Source organism: Notolepis coatsorum (assembly GCF_963971535.1).
Source record: "Notolepis coatsorum genome assembly, chromosome: 2".
NCBI classification, from domain to species: Eukaryota; Metazoa; Chordata; class Actinopteri; order Aulopiformes; family Paralepididae; genus Notolepis; species Notolepis coatsorum.
This window is the reverse complement of record NC_140166.1, coordinates 37,103,747-37,121,478: the sequence shown is the minus strand read 5'-3', so window position 1 is coordinate 37,121,478 and position 17,732 is coordinate 37,103,747. Positions and strand designations below refer to the sequence as shown.

Genomic DNA, 17,732 nt, shown 5'->3' with positions numbered 1-17,732 from the left:
ATTCCAGAATAGAGTAATTAATAGGATAATGGGGTACTTGGCACTCTGATGGGTTGGTCATATCACACATGAAACGGCAACAACAGAAAATTAATACTCTTACCCTTTGTTTACTTTGGCCCCCTGCTGACATGATTTCTCCTCAACCAAATCCACGGACTGCCATGCAATGCTTCTTCCAACATTTACATACAGTACTGTTACATTCCTGTTGCTTTATACTGGTCATTATAGTACAATTACATTCCTATTGCTAGATCGGAGAGGAGATCAAGGGCTGCCTGGACTTCCTGCGGACCGTATACGAGGTGTTTGGCTTCACCTTCAAACTCAATCTCTCCACTAGGCCAGAGAAGTTCCTGGGAGAACCTGAGGTCTGGGACCAAGCAGAGAAGGTAACCCCCCCCCCCCCCCCCCTACACACACACACACCCACCCTCTACACTTCACCTCTTGCCACTTCACTTCTTTAACAAGGAATACCATCCATTATCACCAAATGTCACTTTACCGCTCGCCCCAAATGCAGTTTAAAGGACAAAATTACTGGTAAACGGGAAAGGAAAACACCATTAATTTTTACCATTGCGGGAGGGGCAACCCTGAGCTCTAGTCCAGTGGAACAGCAAACGGGTGTCGTTGCTACTATGTCAGCCGTGTGTTCTTCTAACAAAGGTACTTATGGTTTGTTCTATTGACAGCAACTGGAGAACAGCTTGATTGAGTTTGGGGAGCAGTGGGTTCTCAACCCAGGTGATGGCGCGTTCTACGGACCAAAGGTTAGTAGTACATCTGAGGTGATGAGTGATGTCTAGACCTGTCCTCTACTGAAGACATTCAATTCAGTTGTCTGTTGAAAATATAACTCTGCCTTTCCAACATTATTCATGCAGCCTTCTTCTATTATTCATGTCCTTCTGCATATAGCATATATAGCGTTCATTTACAGAAGGACAATTGATGTGGGAATTTTTTTTTTCCAGATTTGTCTAGGACCTCTTTAAATCGAGTGCTTATTTAATACATGGTGTATTTATTCACAATTATCACTATTTGGTGTAACAAGGAGAGGTGGAGGGAGAGGGCTTTGTTTACATGGCTCCTAGCTACAGACGGTCTGTAGTGTGGTAGTAAAGGGTTAACCCTTTGTCGTGTGGCAGTGAAAGGGTTAACCTTCTATATTGTCGCAGTGAAAGGGTTAACCCTTTGGTAGTGTGGTAGTGAAAGGGTTAAACGACAGATTAAATGGCCGATGGAGCGGCCCTAATTCTGTCTTCTCTCTCTACTTACAGATTGACATTGAGATCAAAGATGCCATTGGCCGATACCACCAGTGTGCCACTATTCAGCTCGACTTCCAGCTCCCCATCCGCTTCAACCTCACCTTTGTCAGGTACAACAATAGACATATTCAATTCAACTTTATTCCAGACACTTAGAAAGGTCCATATAAAAAAAACACAGCACAACAATACAATACAAAACATATAAAACTGTAAAAACAACAATCCTTGGTATAAAAAATACACAGTCAAAATACTTAGAGGCTCTTTCGCCAATGTCGCCACAAGATAGAATTGAACCTGGTGTTACTCTTGACAGGATTATGTATAAATACATAAATGTGTCTGTAGTCAATGTTGATGCTAGGGGTGTAACGGTACATGTATTCGTCCCGCGAATTGACGGTACGGCCGTCACGGTGCGGTACGCGCACCCATGCGACGAATACGCCCCACAGCGCAAACACACCCACATGCAGGCACTCGTGAGGTCCGTGCGAGAACAGCGCGCGTGGCCGGGCACAGCGAGTCAGACTTCAGAGCGGCGAAAGTGCAAGGAGGAGGCACATTTACATTGGAACAGCTGCAGTCATTACAAAGTTTTCTTTCATTTTCTTGTTCGCCCAATAACGTTAACCAAATGAAACCAATGGAAAGAAACACACGCGCGCGCCAACAAACACATCAACATTCTCCCCCGCCGCACTCACAGGCAGAATCAAATAAAAAGAAGAACCTACTTTTCTGGACAAATCATCTGAGCTCCACTGTGTTTAAATCCAAATAATCCTCTGCCATTGTTGTAATATGTCATCTATTCTCTAGTTCAGTCTCGTCGTGAAGTAAAATTCTCTCTGGAAGTGAAAGTGAAACTTAGCTAGGATAAGTTTAAAGGGGCAGTAAGCAAGTGGATGCCTGAACACAGAATGACACCAGTATCACTAATTACCACGGCAAGCCTATAGAAAATTATTCTATTTAATAATAATTATAATAATTAGCATAAATATAATATATACATTTAAACAAATTAAAAAAAAATATATTAACACTTTCAGTGCCAGCAGGGGGCGCACGATTTAGTGCTTGAGTGCCACCACCCACTTCAATGATGGCGTTAAAACGCCTAATCTATGTTTTAAATTATGGCCCATTATGTGTCTAATCTGCCCGTCAATGACTTGTTTTCAGTCAACATTGTCGAAACGGATCGGTTCATTTTCGTTTTATAGCATTTTGAAAAGCCCTCGTTTTCAAGGAAAATATTTATATTCCGTGATAATCGCCCTTTACTGGAATATTCTAGAATACACAAAAACGTTGTCATTTTTCGGCCTATTTATGAATCGTTTTCAAATAAACGCTAGATTATCGATAGTATATGTGTACGTATGCACGCTATATAGGCGATCTGAAAAATCGATTATCTTATTTCCTGATCGCTCCCACAGCCACACAGCCACACACACACATAGGGGAAAAGCTTATATCTCTGTGAAAACATGTCTGATTATCCTAAGACTGGTCAAATAGATTCCTTACCTGAGATCAGATGTTATCCAAAAAGATTATTCCAATTCCTGATCGCCATTCCAAATATCGATTGCTTTTATTGATCCAACGCTACATATTGTACATATGTATTCCACGCTGTTCTGAGGGTCCACAATGAATCCGATCGGCTCGGGTTACATGCCTGAGAAGTAAAATGTGGATTCTGGATTTTTCTTTTTTCATCCATTTTCATTGAGTCCATTCCAAAAGGGTGCATTACCATCTGGGAGACGATAGGGGGCAGTTTTTTTTCACATCTGAGCTCCTACAGGGGCTGCATACCAACGGGAGACTCGGTTGATGGAATATGAATTCAGATCGCTAATAAAAAAAATTAAACGCTAATAAACGTCGTGGGCATTCAGGCATTGGGCTGATAAAACGTGATATGACGTCATGGGCACTGAAAGTGTTAATAATAATTATTATAAATGTTTTTTTTCTGTTGTACTGAACTTGTACCGAACCGTGACCCCAATACCGAGGTACGTACCGAACCGTGGCTTCTGTGTACCAGTATACACCCCTAGTTGATGCTATGGGTAATCTATTGGCTTCTTAATACCAGTATACCTACCAGCCAGCCTACAGTATCATAGTGGCACAGATGTTTTTGCTTAATTCCACTCCCTAACATTTATATAATGCCACATGATAATTTTGGTCACTATAATCGCGATATGACATTTTCATACGGTTACATTTCTACTCGGTATCCAACCCTATTCGTTACATCTCTTTATAAATCCTTTTGGTGATGATTTTGTAAGAGAAGGTCTTAAGGAAGCAAAGATCTGAAGGGATATTCTAAAGTGTACTTGATTTCTCATGCTCAAGATTCAAGAGTTTTATTTGTCACATACATACACAGACATGTAGTGAGATGTAGGTGGCCATGCCCGCCTAGATTGTGCAAAAATACAAATAATAAAATAAAAATTAGACATGATTAAAAAAAGAAAGTCATAAGAAAGCAAAGGTATTGAGTCATAATATACAAATATACAGTGGATTCAGAACATTGCAAAAATATATACAGTAATTTTTTTTTAAGTTACCTTTTTGTAGTGTATTATGTATGTAGGGTGTGTGAGGATATGTAGTGTGTGTGTTCATGTGTGCTTGTGTGTGGAGAGATCAGTGTTGAGTGTTCTGATGGCCTGGGGGAAGAAGCTGAGTGGGGAGGCGTTTGCCTGACTGCAGCAGTTTGAACAGACTGTTGTTGGGTTGATGAGGGTCCTTCATTACTTCATTGCTGGTAATCAATTTATTCCTGGTTTGAGTGACTGTTGTTGTTTTGACTGTTTGTGTAGCCATGACGGGGATGACAAGAAGAGGCCGGTGATCATCCACAGAGCCATCCTGGGATCAGTGGAGAGGATGATAGCCATTCTGACTGAAAACTACGGTGGCAAATGGTCTGTGGCACACATTATTCTCCTTAGAGGAAATCATTAATATAAGATTATTTATTCAATATGTTAAGAGAAAATAATATGAGAATAAGTCAAGTATTCCTTCATTAATTACCTTGGGGAAATGCAGGTGTCATAGCAGCATGGGGAGGGAGGTACGGCAGAAAATAAAATATAGTAGCAATTGTAATAATAGTGGAATGGCTAATAATAGCAATAGTAATAATAGCAATGGATAGTAGTGGAATAGGTTCTAATGGGTTCCAAAGTAGCACCGGTTAGTTTTACTTCTTCTTTGGCCATGTCTTTGGAGATGTTTGACAGTGAACATCGTCCAACTCTCTGCGTAGGAGTGTGATAGTCACTGGAGTGAATAGTTGCACCACTACCCAGTACGAATGTGTTGTGTTGTTGTTGCACCACTACCCAGTACGAATGTGTTGTGTTGTTGTTGCACCACTACCCAGTACGAATGTGTTGTGTTGTTGTTGCACCACTACCCAGTACTAATGTGTTGTGTTGTTGTTGCACCACTACCCAGTACTAATGTGTTGTGTTGTTGTTGCACCACTACCCAGTACTAATGTGTTGTGTTGTTGTTGCACCACTACCCAGTAGTACTAATGTGTTGTGTTGTTGTTGCACCACTACCCAGTAGTACTAATGTGTTGTGTTGTTGTTGCACCACTACCCAGTAGTACTAATGTGTTGTGTTGTTGTTGCACCACTACCCAGTACTAATGTGTTGTGTTGTTGTTGCACCACTACCCAGTACTAATGTGTTGTGTTGTTGTTGCACCACTACCCAGTAGTACTAATGTGTTGTGTTGTTGTTGCACCACTACCCAGTACTAATGTGTTGTGTTGTTGTTGCACCACTACCCAGTAGTACTAATGTGTTGTGTTGTTGTTGCACCACTACCCAGTACTAATGTGTTGTGTTGTTGTTGCACCACTACCCAGTACTAATGTGTTGTGTTGTTGTTGCACCACTACCCAGTACTAATGTGTTGTGTTGTTGTTGCACCACTACCCAGTACTAATGTGTTGTGTTGTTGTTGCACCACTACCCAGTACTAATGTGTTGTGTTGTTGTTGCACCACTACCCAGTACTAATGTGTTGTCTTGTTGTTGCACCACTACCCAGTACTAATGTGTTGTGTTGTTGTTGCACCACTACCCAGTACTCATTTGTTGTGTTGTTGTTGCACCACTACCCAGTACTAATTGGTTGTGTTGTTGTTGCACCACTACCCAGTACTAATGTATTGTGTTGTTGTTGCACCACTACCCAGTACTAATTGGTTGTGTTGTTGTTGCACCACTACCCAGTACTAATTGGTTGTGTTGTTGTTGCAGGCCTCTGTGGCTCTCTCCCCGCCAAGTGATGGTTGTACCTGTGGGGCCGACCTGCGAGGAGTACGCCCAGAAGGTATACAGACAGGCAGAATGCTTTTTCCACCAACACAATGAATGTGCAGTGCTGCAAAGCCATACAGTATATATCAACAGTGCTGCACAGACATACAGTATATATCAACAGTGCTGCACAGACATACAGTATCAACAAACTAACACTTCACCGAGACACATGGTACAACTAGGAAGGTGTGCTCAGTGGATCGTTGTAATTTCTATGATGAATATATGTTAGATTGTGACTGTATTCTCAAGGAGTTTCTCTGGTTTCATAGGTTATGGTATCGGCCTACTTTGGTTTGTTTTATTGGTAAAATAATTAGCAAATGCCTGCCTGGTATCAGATGCAAGCTGAAAGGCGGCTTGGTAGCGCAGTGGACTAAGCACTCGCCTACCACCACAGAGACTCTGGGATCTAATCCAGCTGTCAGCGGTACCTCCGGCTTGGTCAGTCGTCCCTACTAACACAATTGACAGTGTTAGCGGGTGGGAAGCCGGTGGGGTGCGACTCCTGATCATTGTAAACTGTGACTCCTACTGGTCGGTCGGGGCGCCTGTTCAGCAGGGAGGGGATCTCGGGAAAATAGCGTGAACCTCCGCACACGTTATTTCCCCCCAGTGAAACTCCTCGCTGTCAGGTGAAAAGAAGCGGCTGGCAACTCCACATGTATCGGAGGAGGCATGTGGTAGTTCTACACCCTGCCCAGGCCGACAATGGGTCAATGCGCGCAACGACAAGGAAGGGAATTGGCATAACGACTAAATTGGGTCGTTAAAAGAAAATCAGAGTCACAATATTACCATATATTGTGATTTATTACCTTTTTACAACACTATGTGTCTACTTCAACACTGAAGTCCACTCAACTGATTCCCAACTATGGGCTATTTCTATATAGTACCTCTTACACAATATGGCTACTTAACAGCCTAAACCTAGATAGAAACATCAATACCAATCACCATATAACACTGTGGGCCCATACCCATTCAACCATAACTAAAATATCACAAAAGCAGATACTGAGAACAAATATTTAAAAAATTATATATAAAAAAGATACCCCCGTTGCAGACCTGTTAAAACGATATACTATATAAACCAGCTACCATGAGAAGCTCCTTGTAGTAGAGTGCATAACAACTCTCACATGACTCCCAGGTCTATAGAGCTCCGATTCTTACAAACGTGATACTTCTTTTCTCCCAATATTTATGTGATGCACTGAATTTCACTTGATTGAAACGGATCAGATCAGGCAGGAGTTCCACAGCAGTGGGCTGAGGGCCGACGTGGACCTGGACCCCGGCTGCACTCTGAACAAGAAGATCAGGAACGCACAGCTTGCCCAGTACAACTTCATTTTGGGTGAGCTCTCTCTCTAGCAAGGCACTAACGCCGACAGTAGGCTTGGGCGGTATATATTTTTTTTCATACCTTCATACCTTTCTGACATCACACCCCGTTATACGGTATATGGCGGTATGACTTTCATCACCATACATAGAGATTTTCCGGGAGTAAATACTTGATATATTAATCATAACCATAGTTGCAAGACGTTATAAGACACACAGATATGAAACAACATACGGAACAAATAACGTATAACGGAGGCTGAAATGAGACCAACGTGACTCACAAACTCACGACAGTACACATACAGACGCACAAAATTTTATCTGCATTGATTAACTGATCATCAAAACCCAGCTGAAGCCATTAAACCCCTGTAGTGAATCACCGAAGCCAATACGCACACACAATCAGTCGAACTGGAATGGTTTACCAACCATACACTCCCGCCATTCATAACTCGGACAATTATCCATATGAACGTCCTGCGTTCTAAGAAAAGATATCCGGACCCTCATACGTTCATCTTCGATACGCTTAACCATAACTTACTTACCCAAACAACGTGTTCCAGAGTCCACATTCACGCACAAATCCGTACTCTCAAAACGTTAGAAAAACGCGCCGATACCCGAATCCACAATCATCCGATGTCTGGAAGTGGACCCATGGTCCATACGACCTTAATAAACGGACGGCCACCGGTCCATAACCGGATTCTATAGAAGAATAAGTCTTTATTTGTCATGCAGATTAACACGCATGCGAGATGAGCGATCCACAGGAACACACTAAACGTTGCGTGGCGCACAGTCTGTGACATCACGCTCGCTGCAATGATCCCATCTAGAAAGAAACGTAACTGTATTTTTGACGGTATTGAAAATCATACCATTGGGATTTTTAAATACCCTGGTATACCGTAATACCGTCATACCGCCCACGCCTAGCCGACAGGGTTAGGGGTTCTATTCCCACTGAGGCTCACAGCTGTGTGTGTTGATGTGTTGTATGTTTGGTAACACAGCTGTGTGTGTTGATGTTTGGTAACACGGCTGTGTGTGTTGATGTTTGGTAACACGGCTGTGTGTGTTGTATGTTTGGTAACATGGCTGTGTGTGTTGTATGTTTGATTGTTTGGTAACACGGCTGTGTGTGTTGATGTGTTGTATGTTTGGTAACACGGCTGTGTGTGTTGATGTGTTGTTCCCAGTGGTTGGTGAGAAGGAGCAGACGAGTGAGACAGTTAACGTCCGTACGAGGGACAACAAGGTCCACGGTGAGCGCAGCGTCAAGGACTGCCAGGAGCGTCTGCAGCAGCTCAAGTTGTCCAGGAGTCGGAACGCCGAAGAGGAATTCTGAACTGTTCCCAAAAACACCTGCTGGCACTTGTGTCACCAGGAGGCCTGAGGTTTAAGAGAATACAGGGAGGAAATCACACACACACTAGTCTAGCTGTCCCCGAAGCCTGTTTTTGGGCTTCGAACTTTGCCAGGGTTTTTTGAACGGACGTTCGAACCTTCGTTTTTAATCATGCAAAAAACGTTGCTCCTAAATAATTTTTCTGGTTCAGTACTGTCGAGTCTTGACTTTAGGCACATGGCGCACATTTACGCATAACGTAGCACATATTGCTGCGGTTAGTTACTGGTCACAGGAGGCTTCAATATCATTTGGATGGTAATCCATTTTGTGAATACATTTGTTGAAACAACATCTTTGTTGGCCGACGGCTCCTGCTATCTTAACACATTGTGCGCCAAAAACTAGTATACTCGTTAATCGTTATTGCCCGCCATGCGTTGTGCGCCAGAAACGCGTTAACTCGTTTTTGGGATAAAAATTTCATTTTTCGCCATGGCATTCATAATTCCTCCAGCCTCCCTCCGGGACGCGTGTAGCTTATTGCCAGCGGAAGAGTGCAAGAATTCTTCCGCATTCGTCACCGACGCCCATGTGACCGCGAGAGAGCGGCAGTGCGGAGATAGGCTGTCTATTGCCATTCTCTAAGACAAACTCTAACCTTAACCAGCTCCTTAACAGCACCTAAACTTAACCCTTCTAACCTTAACCAACTCCGAAACAATGCCTAACCTTAACCTTAACCATGCCTAACCTTAACCTTAACCATAGAAAGAATATTGCCATTCTCTAAGACAAACTCTAACCTTAACCAGCTCCTTAACAGCGCCTAAACTTAACCCTTCTAACCTTAACCAACTCCGAAACAATGCCTAACCTTAACCTTAACCTTAACCATGCCTAACCTTAACCGGCGAAAGAATACACGTTAAAAAAAAAATTGAAGGGATTCGAACTTGTCACCAACGGACCGCAGGACCGCAGCGCTGCCAGGTGAGCTAAGCTTCGAATGAAAATCATCGGGGATTACGGCTACATAATGCCGCAAGCTCTGCCGCAAGCTCTGCCGCAAGCTCTGCCGCTCCGGCTCCACTCTGCGGCTGCCGCGCCTGCCGCGGGGCGTGTCGCAGCCAATCAGGGAAAACGCGGAAGCACTCGGGCGTACTCTTCCGCTGGCAATAAGCCTCCGGGACTGAAGCTGGACCCTGTCTGATATTGCAACCAGGGTTTCCGTTAGAAAAAATTGTTGCCGGTCTCCGTGACCTGCAAGATTTCAATCTACCGGACAAATGAGATTAATTCCGGTCATAGTTTATTGAGCTTTAAAACAATTGATAGGCAGGCTATATAAAGAATGTCATCCTCAAGGCATGTAGATTTATAATATTATTACTTAAAACTAGGCTACTTTTGCGTATACAGTCATTAATATATTCCAAATAAAATAAGTCCCTCGATACTCCGTGCTGCTGCTGACTTGAAATAAAATAGACCGCATATGTGGGCAGTCGGTCCGACACTAAACAGCAGTCTGTTATAATCACATTTTTATGAGCTAACGAATTCCGTTATATTGGACATTTGTATTAATTATATCAAGCGAAGAACTGAGAAAGCAGAGAGACGGCAACATTATCGTGGTTTGCGTGACGACTCTCTCCACCTCGCAACGACTTATTTGCAAAGAGTATGGCGCTGCAGAGCAGCTGATTCAGCTGTTATTGGCTCTTTTCTGGGAACCGCACAGCAGCGCCCCCCACCCAACATTGGCTGAAAATGGCTGAATTGGAGTACTGCTGGAATACTGCATTGTGCTGCTGCTGCTCCGGCTCTGCAGCTTCACAAAAGTTCGCACACCCAGCACTAAGCTCTCGCTGACAACGTCGTTGTCATTATTAGAAGCAACGAGGAAACAAATGTAATGATCGTTTCGTTCATCGCATAGGCTATTTAATTTTAGCCTATTTTAATACAATTCAAATAATCAAATTGTGCTTAGACTCAGGGAATTATTTTCACCGGACATTAAGACCGGAGAGATTAAATATGTCGGACTTCAACAGATTTTGCCGGTCAAATACCGGTAATTACCGGCTAACGGAAACGCTGATTGCAACGCCTCAATACCGCCGCCTGGTGGATGTCGGGCGAGTTACACTCCAAGCCAAACCGGAAGTGGCGCTCTGTGCATCTGGAAGAATCCTCCGGTAGTAATATCTTGTAACGTGGATCAAGAGACACAATCGAGTGCATTGGGATCGCTTTCGAAACGCAATAATCAATATGATTTCGGCGTTTATTGCATCATACAAACGGGAAATGGATCTAGCAGATCGACGTCAAATAATTGGAATATTTTTCCTCCAGTCTCATCGGCGAACGGTAAGAGGAAACTAACGTTATTTTCAGCCCGATTGTTTATTTATTTCACGGCAATCCATCTGATCAACGTATCAACCCATAGTAATAAAAGACGCTACTAACGATCAAGGAATTATATAAGGAAGCATAATGTATACCGATCATATATATTTGAATTTTTTAATATAGCGTGTATAGGAAAGAAACGCCAATCGATAATCTATCGTATGCGTCAGGGCCTATAACTTGTGTTTTAGGAATTACTGCAGAAAACCTTAAAAACATACCGGTACTTATATTCACGACGGTATTAACACTATGATCGCCGGGAACGAGTTTACACGTCATTCCTAGCCATGCTCATTCTGCCGAAGACGCCGTAACTCGTCTTTGATGTCAATATTTCAAAAATCTGTCATCAAAATCATATTTCCTTTCCGGAGCCCTGAGACACACTGCTGATCTCCTCTCAACTCTCTAGCAGTTCAAGAGCGCCATCTGGTGGCCGATCGGCAGATCGCCAACCGGAAATTGTGTAGTGCTCATCCATACCGGTAGTGCTCATCCATATGTGGTCCGGGCACTCGCTATCGTTAGAGAGACTCCGTATTGACACAGTGAACATCGATCGGTGCAAATAACTCGAAAAAACAACATGATTTGGACGTATATACTATTATACAACCTGGAAATGGATCGGGCATTTCTCCATCCCATAATAGAAAAAATTCTGTTCCACGCTCATCTGCCAGCGGCGCGAGGAAGCCACGGTAAGATTCAGCGTTATTTTCTAACGTCTTCTATACTAACTGATCTGATGAACATATGACCCACTCTGGATGAATCATCTAACGCTGCCCACGGAATTATAAACGATCCCCCGCCCATCCGGTCATCATCAGATGATGCGTAGAAACTTCTAGAACCACGTCCAGTTGAAATTTTTTATCTCTCACAGATTCCTACCAAACTGTATTTGATCATCAATATAATGCATTTAGGGCTATAAATCACGTTCTGAAGAAAGCTGCAGAAAACGATAAACATACTTATACTTTAGACCATATTTTAGTATGAATATGTGAATGAAAAAGTTTAACGTTGCTACACCCTGAACAATACATATAGGACATTGCATGGGCCATAATAATGGCAATTTAGCAATAGAATTTAAAAAGGTATAGCCCTGCAAAGAAGGGGAACTTCTCCATGTTAAATAGGGCTGGTGAGGGATGGTAAATTATGAATTTAACCCCGGCGTTCAAAGTGTTAACACGACAATGTATGAATGAAAAAATATAACGTTCCCACATCCGGAACGATAGATACCCGATGTTGAATGGGCCATAGTAATGTCGATATAGCTATAATATTTTAAAAGTTATAGCCCTGCAAAGAAGGTAAACATCTCCATAGGGTTACAGCACTGGCAGACTGGGCCCAAGGATGGGTACAATGCATGGCAGACAATGTGTTAACGTTAGCAAGCTAAAGGGCTGCGCTCTGTATATCTCAATTAACGTGCATAACATACCTGTGTAACGTTAAGTTACTTGTGTTCCGCTGGGAAGTTCAGCATCACTGCATACACTTGGTTTAATCCAAACGTCCATTCGGAAACGTTGTATTATGAAATAAGATAATGTATGACGGTGACCCCTCCTGTGTTCGCGCGTGACTTTCAAATTATTGTAAACACAACATAGTACTGTGATATTCTTTTCTTTTTTTTATCCACTTTTTCTCATTTTCTATTTTTCTCCCATCCCAATTTCGGATTTCCAATTCCTCCCTCCCCTGTCTTGAACTTTGCTAGACTATGCCTCCCACTGGTCGGCTGTAGTGAGGATAGAAGCCTTGCATCACGTGTCCCCTCCGGTACACGAGGAGGCAGCCTGTCGCATCTTTTCACCGCAACAGCTCGAACTCTCAGTGGCGAGGAGTAACGCGTGGGAGGCTCACGCTGCCCCCGATACTTCCTGTTTCCGCCGTACCGGCGTCACCCAACCGACCTGTAGGAGTCGCTGTCCACAACGTTCAATCCCCACCCACCGGCTTTCCCACCCTCTAACACTGCCAATTGTGTTAGTATGACGGCCGGCCACGCCGGTAGCAATGCAGAGAGCTGGGCTCGATACCAGCATCTCCTGCATTAGTGGTGAGCGCCTTGCCCACTGCGCAACTCAGCCGCCACTCTGTGATATTCTGATATACCGGTATATCACATTCTGATATATATTTTCTGTGTAAAATAACGTATTTTTTTTTAATTTAAAAATAAAATAATAAATAAAAAGCGGAGGTTAGAACCCATTAATTAAGATTCTAACGCCAACATAACGAACGAAGGTCCGAACGTTTGGGCTCAGCCCTAACACACACACAGAAATTATACTTTATAGAAAGCGGTTAATGATCTTCTTTCTTTTCGTAATTTTTTCTTCCCCCAATCAATATTCGAGTTTCTGTTTTTAATGTGTGAATGGATACAACAGCATTCATAACATCCTTTCATAACTGTCTGCATTGTGATGTAACTTACTTCAAATAATTCAGGAACAAACGGGAAATAATTTGTCATAATCATTCACTGACTTAGTCAATGATTTATGTGCATCTCTTCTGAGAAAGTTTAAATAAAATATGTATTCTTGATGTGTGTGTGTGAGAGATCTGTGTAGGCTTGCGTCTATATTTTAGATTAGATTCAAATTGATTGGAGATGACTGCTGTGGGATATTCGTGGATATCCTGAAGAAGAATGTTCTCAGTCAACCGAGGTCAAGATAATATGGTTTATTATCCAGACAGATAGAAATATACATAGTACAAGAGAGCGAATACATAGTACAAGAGAGAGAATGGCTGAGGGCTTCGCCCCAGGTGATCAGCTGAAATGACCCAGGTGAGAAGACCTGGATTGATCTCGGGAGGAGACTTATAGTTAACAAGGGGGGGATGTGGTCCCATTTGATAGGTCAAATGGGGGGGGGGGGGATACAGGATTGGGGAGAGGGGCACAGGATTGGGGAGAAAGGGGGGGGGGGGCACAGGATTGGGGAGAAAGGTGAGGGGAATGTCTTTACATGAGGGATTCCACAGAGAGGGGGGGGCACAGGATTGGGGAGAAAGGGGAGGGGAATGTCTTTACATGAGGGATTCCACAGAGAGGGGGGGGGCACAGGGGAGGGGAATATCTTTATATGAGAGAGTTGGGGAATCAATATATTATACCACACTGCTGAGGGAAAGAAGCTGTTCATGTTTTATTTGTCACATATACGGTACATGTACATTACAGTGAAATGCTTGGTTCTGTATGAGCCCCCAAAGATTGTGCTTCATACAGTAAAAGAATAAAGACTGAACACTATACAAAATATACAAAACAAATGATTAAAAAAATTCTAATAATAAAAAATATATATTATAATTTTATTTATTTTCTTTTTTCATTCGACTAAGAGGTTGGCAGTCGACTACGGCTCCTTTCGATCAATTAGTCTATTCGACTAATTGGGGTCAGCCCTAGTATATATACATGTAATGAAACATATATATATACATACATTGTAGCAATAGTATTGTAGCAATAGTATCTAAAGTACATAAGAAATTTCTTTTCATTAAAACTGCTTAAGCTGCAACATCCCTCATATGGGATGTTTTTTGGATTTTTTGCAACCGGCACTTTGGCGACCCCTAGTGGCTCGGGTGTGCATATTTTGTAATACAATATATATCGAATTGAAGGCTTATTTGTTGCCTGTCGATAGTGACAAAATCCGTTCAGCGGTTCTCGAGTTACATGCCGGTATTTGAGGCTTGTGCAAAGTACACGGTATTGCGCAAAATACCACTCCCGACTCAGGCTGCAGTAGTTCCATCAATCTAGATCCGATCTCGAAAATGATTGTGGATCGTTGTAACCAATGAGTGTGGCTTTCCAATGATACCCCACATGGGGATCTAAATAAATAAACACGAAGAAACACAAACGGGAAGAGCAAAACAGCCGAATGAATTGAAGTCTATGAGAAAACTGATTTTTTCTTTGTACACAGTTGACCAAAATCACTCCTAATCACTCATTTCTGAATGGATCTTTATGAAATTTGGATATGTACTACATAAGGATTTGTAAGGATAAGGATCTGGATTTGTAAGCCATACCCTCTTCTGGGGAAATACTACCTCTGAGTAACAAGTTTTTTTACAACTCAAGTTCAGACCTATGCCTCTATTACGTTAGCACTAAAAGTTAATTTTTTTTGCAAAAAAAGTATGCAGTCCTCAAGTTCAAGTTAAAAAATTGCCTCTTTCCTGCCCGCTTGTTAAGAGGTTGAAATAAAACTAAGAACAAAAAGGCGTAGGAATACGAGCACCGGTATGGAAATAAGATGAAGGCTAAAAGTCTCAGAGTCACATTCCCCAGGGGGGCAGGAGAACCACTCGGATCCAGTTGAAGTAGAGCGGTTAGACGCCGGTCAACTGAGGACGACGTAGAGCAGATCCATCACGCCTGTGGTGGTAGTCAGATCCAGTTTGAGGTAGAACAGCCGCTGCAGTCGACGCTGTTGGCCACATCAAGGATGGCGCAGGGAAGATCACACCACCTTGACAGGCCCAACAGGGGCAGGACCAGAGCTGGCTGTATACCTGTATATCAACACACTATCACTCGAGACATCCATTCACAGAGCGACAGGGACAGGGGTTAGAAAGCTCCCGTGTTCGCATTAGGCAGACATGGGAGCAATAAATACATGTAATATAAGCATATATATATATGCATACATAGTAGCAATAGTATCAAAGTATATAAGATACTATTTTCTGCAATAAGCAGACATCCTCACTGAACAAGACTAAGCTAAGGGTCTATCCCCGACCAGGTGAGATCAGGGTAGGCTGAAAGAGAGGGAGAACAGATGGGTTTAAAGTAAGGATTTAAAAACTTCAACAGAGCAGGCGCCCCTGACAATGGCGGGTAATTTATTCCACAGGTAGGCGGTAGGCAAAGGCTCTGGCCAGCGGATTTCTTTTTTACCCTAGGAATCGATAGAAGAGCACGAGCGGGCGAGTATCGTATAATGAGATCGGATAGATAGAGCGGTGCGAGCCCATTTAAAATTTTGTAAGTGAGGAGCAACACTTTAAAGTCGGATCTGGCTAGGTGGTGTAGTGGGCAAGGCGCTCGCCACCAATGCAGGAGATGCTGGGTTCGAGCCCAGCTCTCCACATTGCTATCAGCTTGGCTGGTCGTTCATACTAACACAATTGGCAGTGTTAGGGGTGGGAAAGCTGATGGGTGGGGATTGGACGTTGTGGACAGCGACTCCTACAGGTCGGTTGGTGCGCCTGTGCAGCAGAATCAGGAAGCGACGGGGGCGGTGTGTCCCTCCCACGCAGACCCCCGCCGCTGAGAGATCGCGCTGTGCAGGTGAAAAGATGCGACGGCTGCTTCCACGAGTACCGGAGGGGACACGTGATGTAAGGCTTCGTCCACATTGCAGCCGGCTTGTGGGAGGCATGGCTTAACAGCGTTCGAGACAGGGGAGGGTAGAATTGGACGATACAACATTGGGATGGGAGAAAATAGAAAATGGGAGAAAAAAAGTAGATAAAAAAAAAAGTCAGATCTGGCCTGGATGGGAAGCCAGTTTAGGGAGGACAGAATGGGTGTGATATGATCAAATGTTCTAGTTTTAGTTAGTATCCGTGCAGCCGCATTTTGCACAAGTTGCAAGATTTTTTTAGGCTTGAGTTAGGTAGGCCTGAAAAAAGCACATTACAGTAATCTAGTGATGAGACAAATGCATGAATTAGGGTTTTGGCGTCGGCCAAAGTTAAAATAGGGCGGATGATTTTTGCGATATTACGGAGATTGAAGAAGGCAATTTTGGTGACATTTACAATATGTGCATTAAATGAGGGCGGAATAAAAAAATTACTGAGACCTGATGGGTATCGAATTTGAGAGAGATGTCCTCAAACAGGCCTCTGATTTGGGGGGCCAACGACTAGCATCTCAGTCTTATCTGTGTTAAGGAGCAGAACATTTTGCGACATCCAGTTTTTAATGGCAAGCAGGCACGCCTCAAGATTTTGTAGTTGGGAGGAATCATTCGGCTTAATAGGTAGGTATAATTGGGTGTCATCTGCGTAACAATGAAAGTTAATACCAAATTTGCATATGATATTGCAGAGTGGTAGCATATATGGAAAATAGCAAAGGGCCCAGGACAGAGCCTTGTGGGACACCACGTTGCACTGTGAAGGTCTCGGATGTTATATCATTATAGACCATGCAGTGTGTTCTATCAGTTAAATAAGATTTAAACCAAGCGAGTGTGACCCTGAATGCCAACATGATGCTCAAGCCGACTCAAAATAATGGAATGATCAACAGTGTCAAAAGCTGCACTGAGGTCAAGCAATATAAGAGCACAGAGGTTAAATTAGAATCAAGAGAAAGCAGTAAATCTTTGTGACTTTGGTAAGCGCTGTTTCAGGAGTGGAAGGTTCTAAAGCCAGATTGAAAAGATTGAAAGTTGTTGCTTGATGGTCAGTATGTTGCTTTGCGTATATGATATTAGAGATGGAGGAAAGCTCTTACTGTGCTAGTTTTGATTATATTAGAGATGGAGGAAAGCCCTTATTAGTGTATTAGTTTAGATCAGGGGTAGGCAACCCTAGGCACGCGTGCCTGCATAGGCACGCGGGGGCATTTGCATAGGCACAGGGGGCAGCAGTAAAAAATATATATATATATATATTTTTTTTTTTTGCTTTGAAATATTATAGTGAAATATTTTGCACTGTTGTCGCATTTATCTTGTTGAAATCCTCCCACAGGTTCTTTTTACTACCACATATTTAATTGAGACCCTTTATTTGTTTATTATTTCAATTTAGCTGGAAATACATTGCTACATCATTCAGTAACATTTGCAGAGCCTTATAACAAAAACATTATT

General features: G+C 42.8%; 1 protein-coding gene across 3 annotated transcripts in view; it reads left to right on the top strand.

The window, feature by feature from the left end:
• LOC311222859 (threonine--tRNA ligase 1, cytoplasmic) overlaps positions 1 to 17,732 on the top strand; it is an 80,434-nt gene that overhangs the window by 40,897 nt on the left and 21,805 nt on the right. The window contains exons 13-20 of one of the 3 annotated variants that reach the window (XR_014619383.1): positions 258 to 395; positions 702 to 779; positions 1,293 to 1,393; positions 4,151 to 4,255; positions 5,613 to 5,685; positions 6,927 to 7,041; positions 8,243 to 11,930; positions 12,134 to 13,407. Coding sequence is in view for 1 of the 3 variants with exons in the window: in XM_084307498.1 (XP_084163624.1) it covers positions 258 to 395; positions 702 to 779; positions 1,293 to 1,393; positions 4,151 to 4,255; positions 5,613 to 5,685; positions 6,927 to 7,041; positions 8,243 to 8,391 (759 nt within the window). In the remaining 2 variants the exon portion in view is untranslated. Of the gene's footprint in view, positions 1 to 257; positions 396 to 701; positions 780 to 1,292; positions 1,394 to 4,150; positions 4,256 to 5,612; positions 5,686 to 6,926; positions 7,042 to 8,242; positions 13,408 to 17,732 lie in introns of those variants that run through there. The other 2 variants (XR_014619382.1, XM_084307498.1) reach the window with 2 other exon arrangements.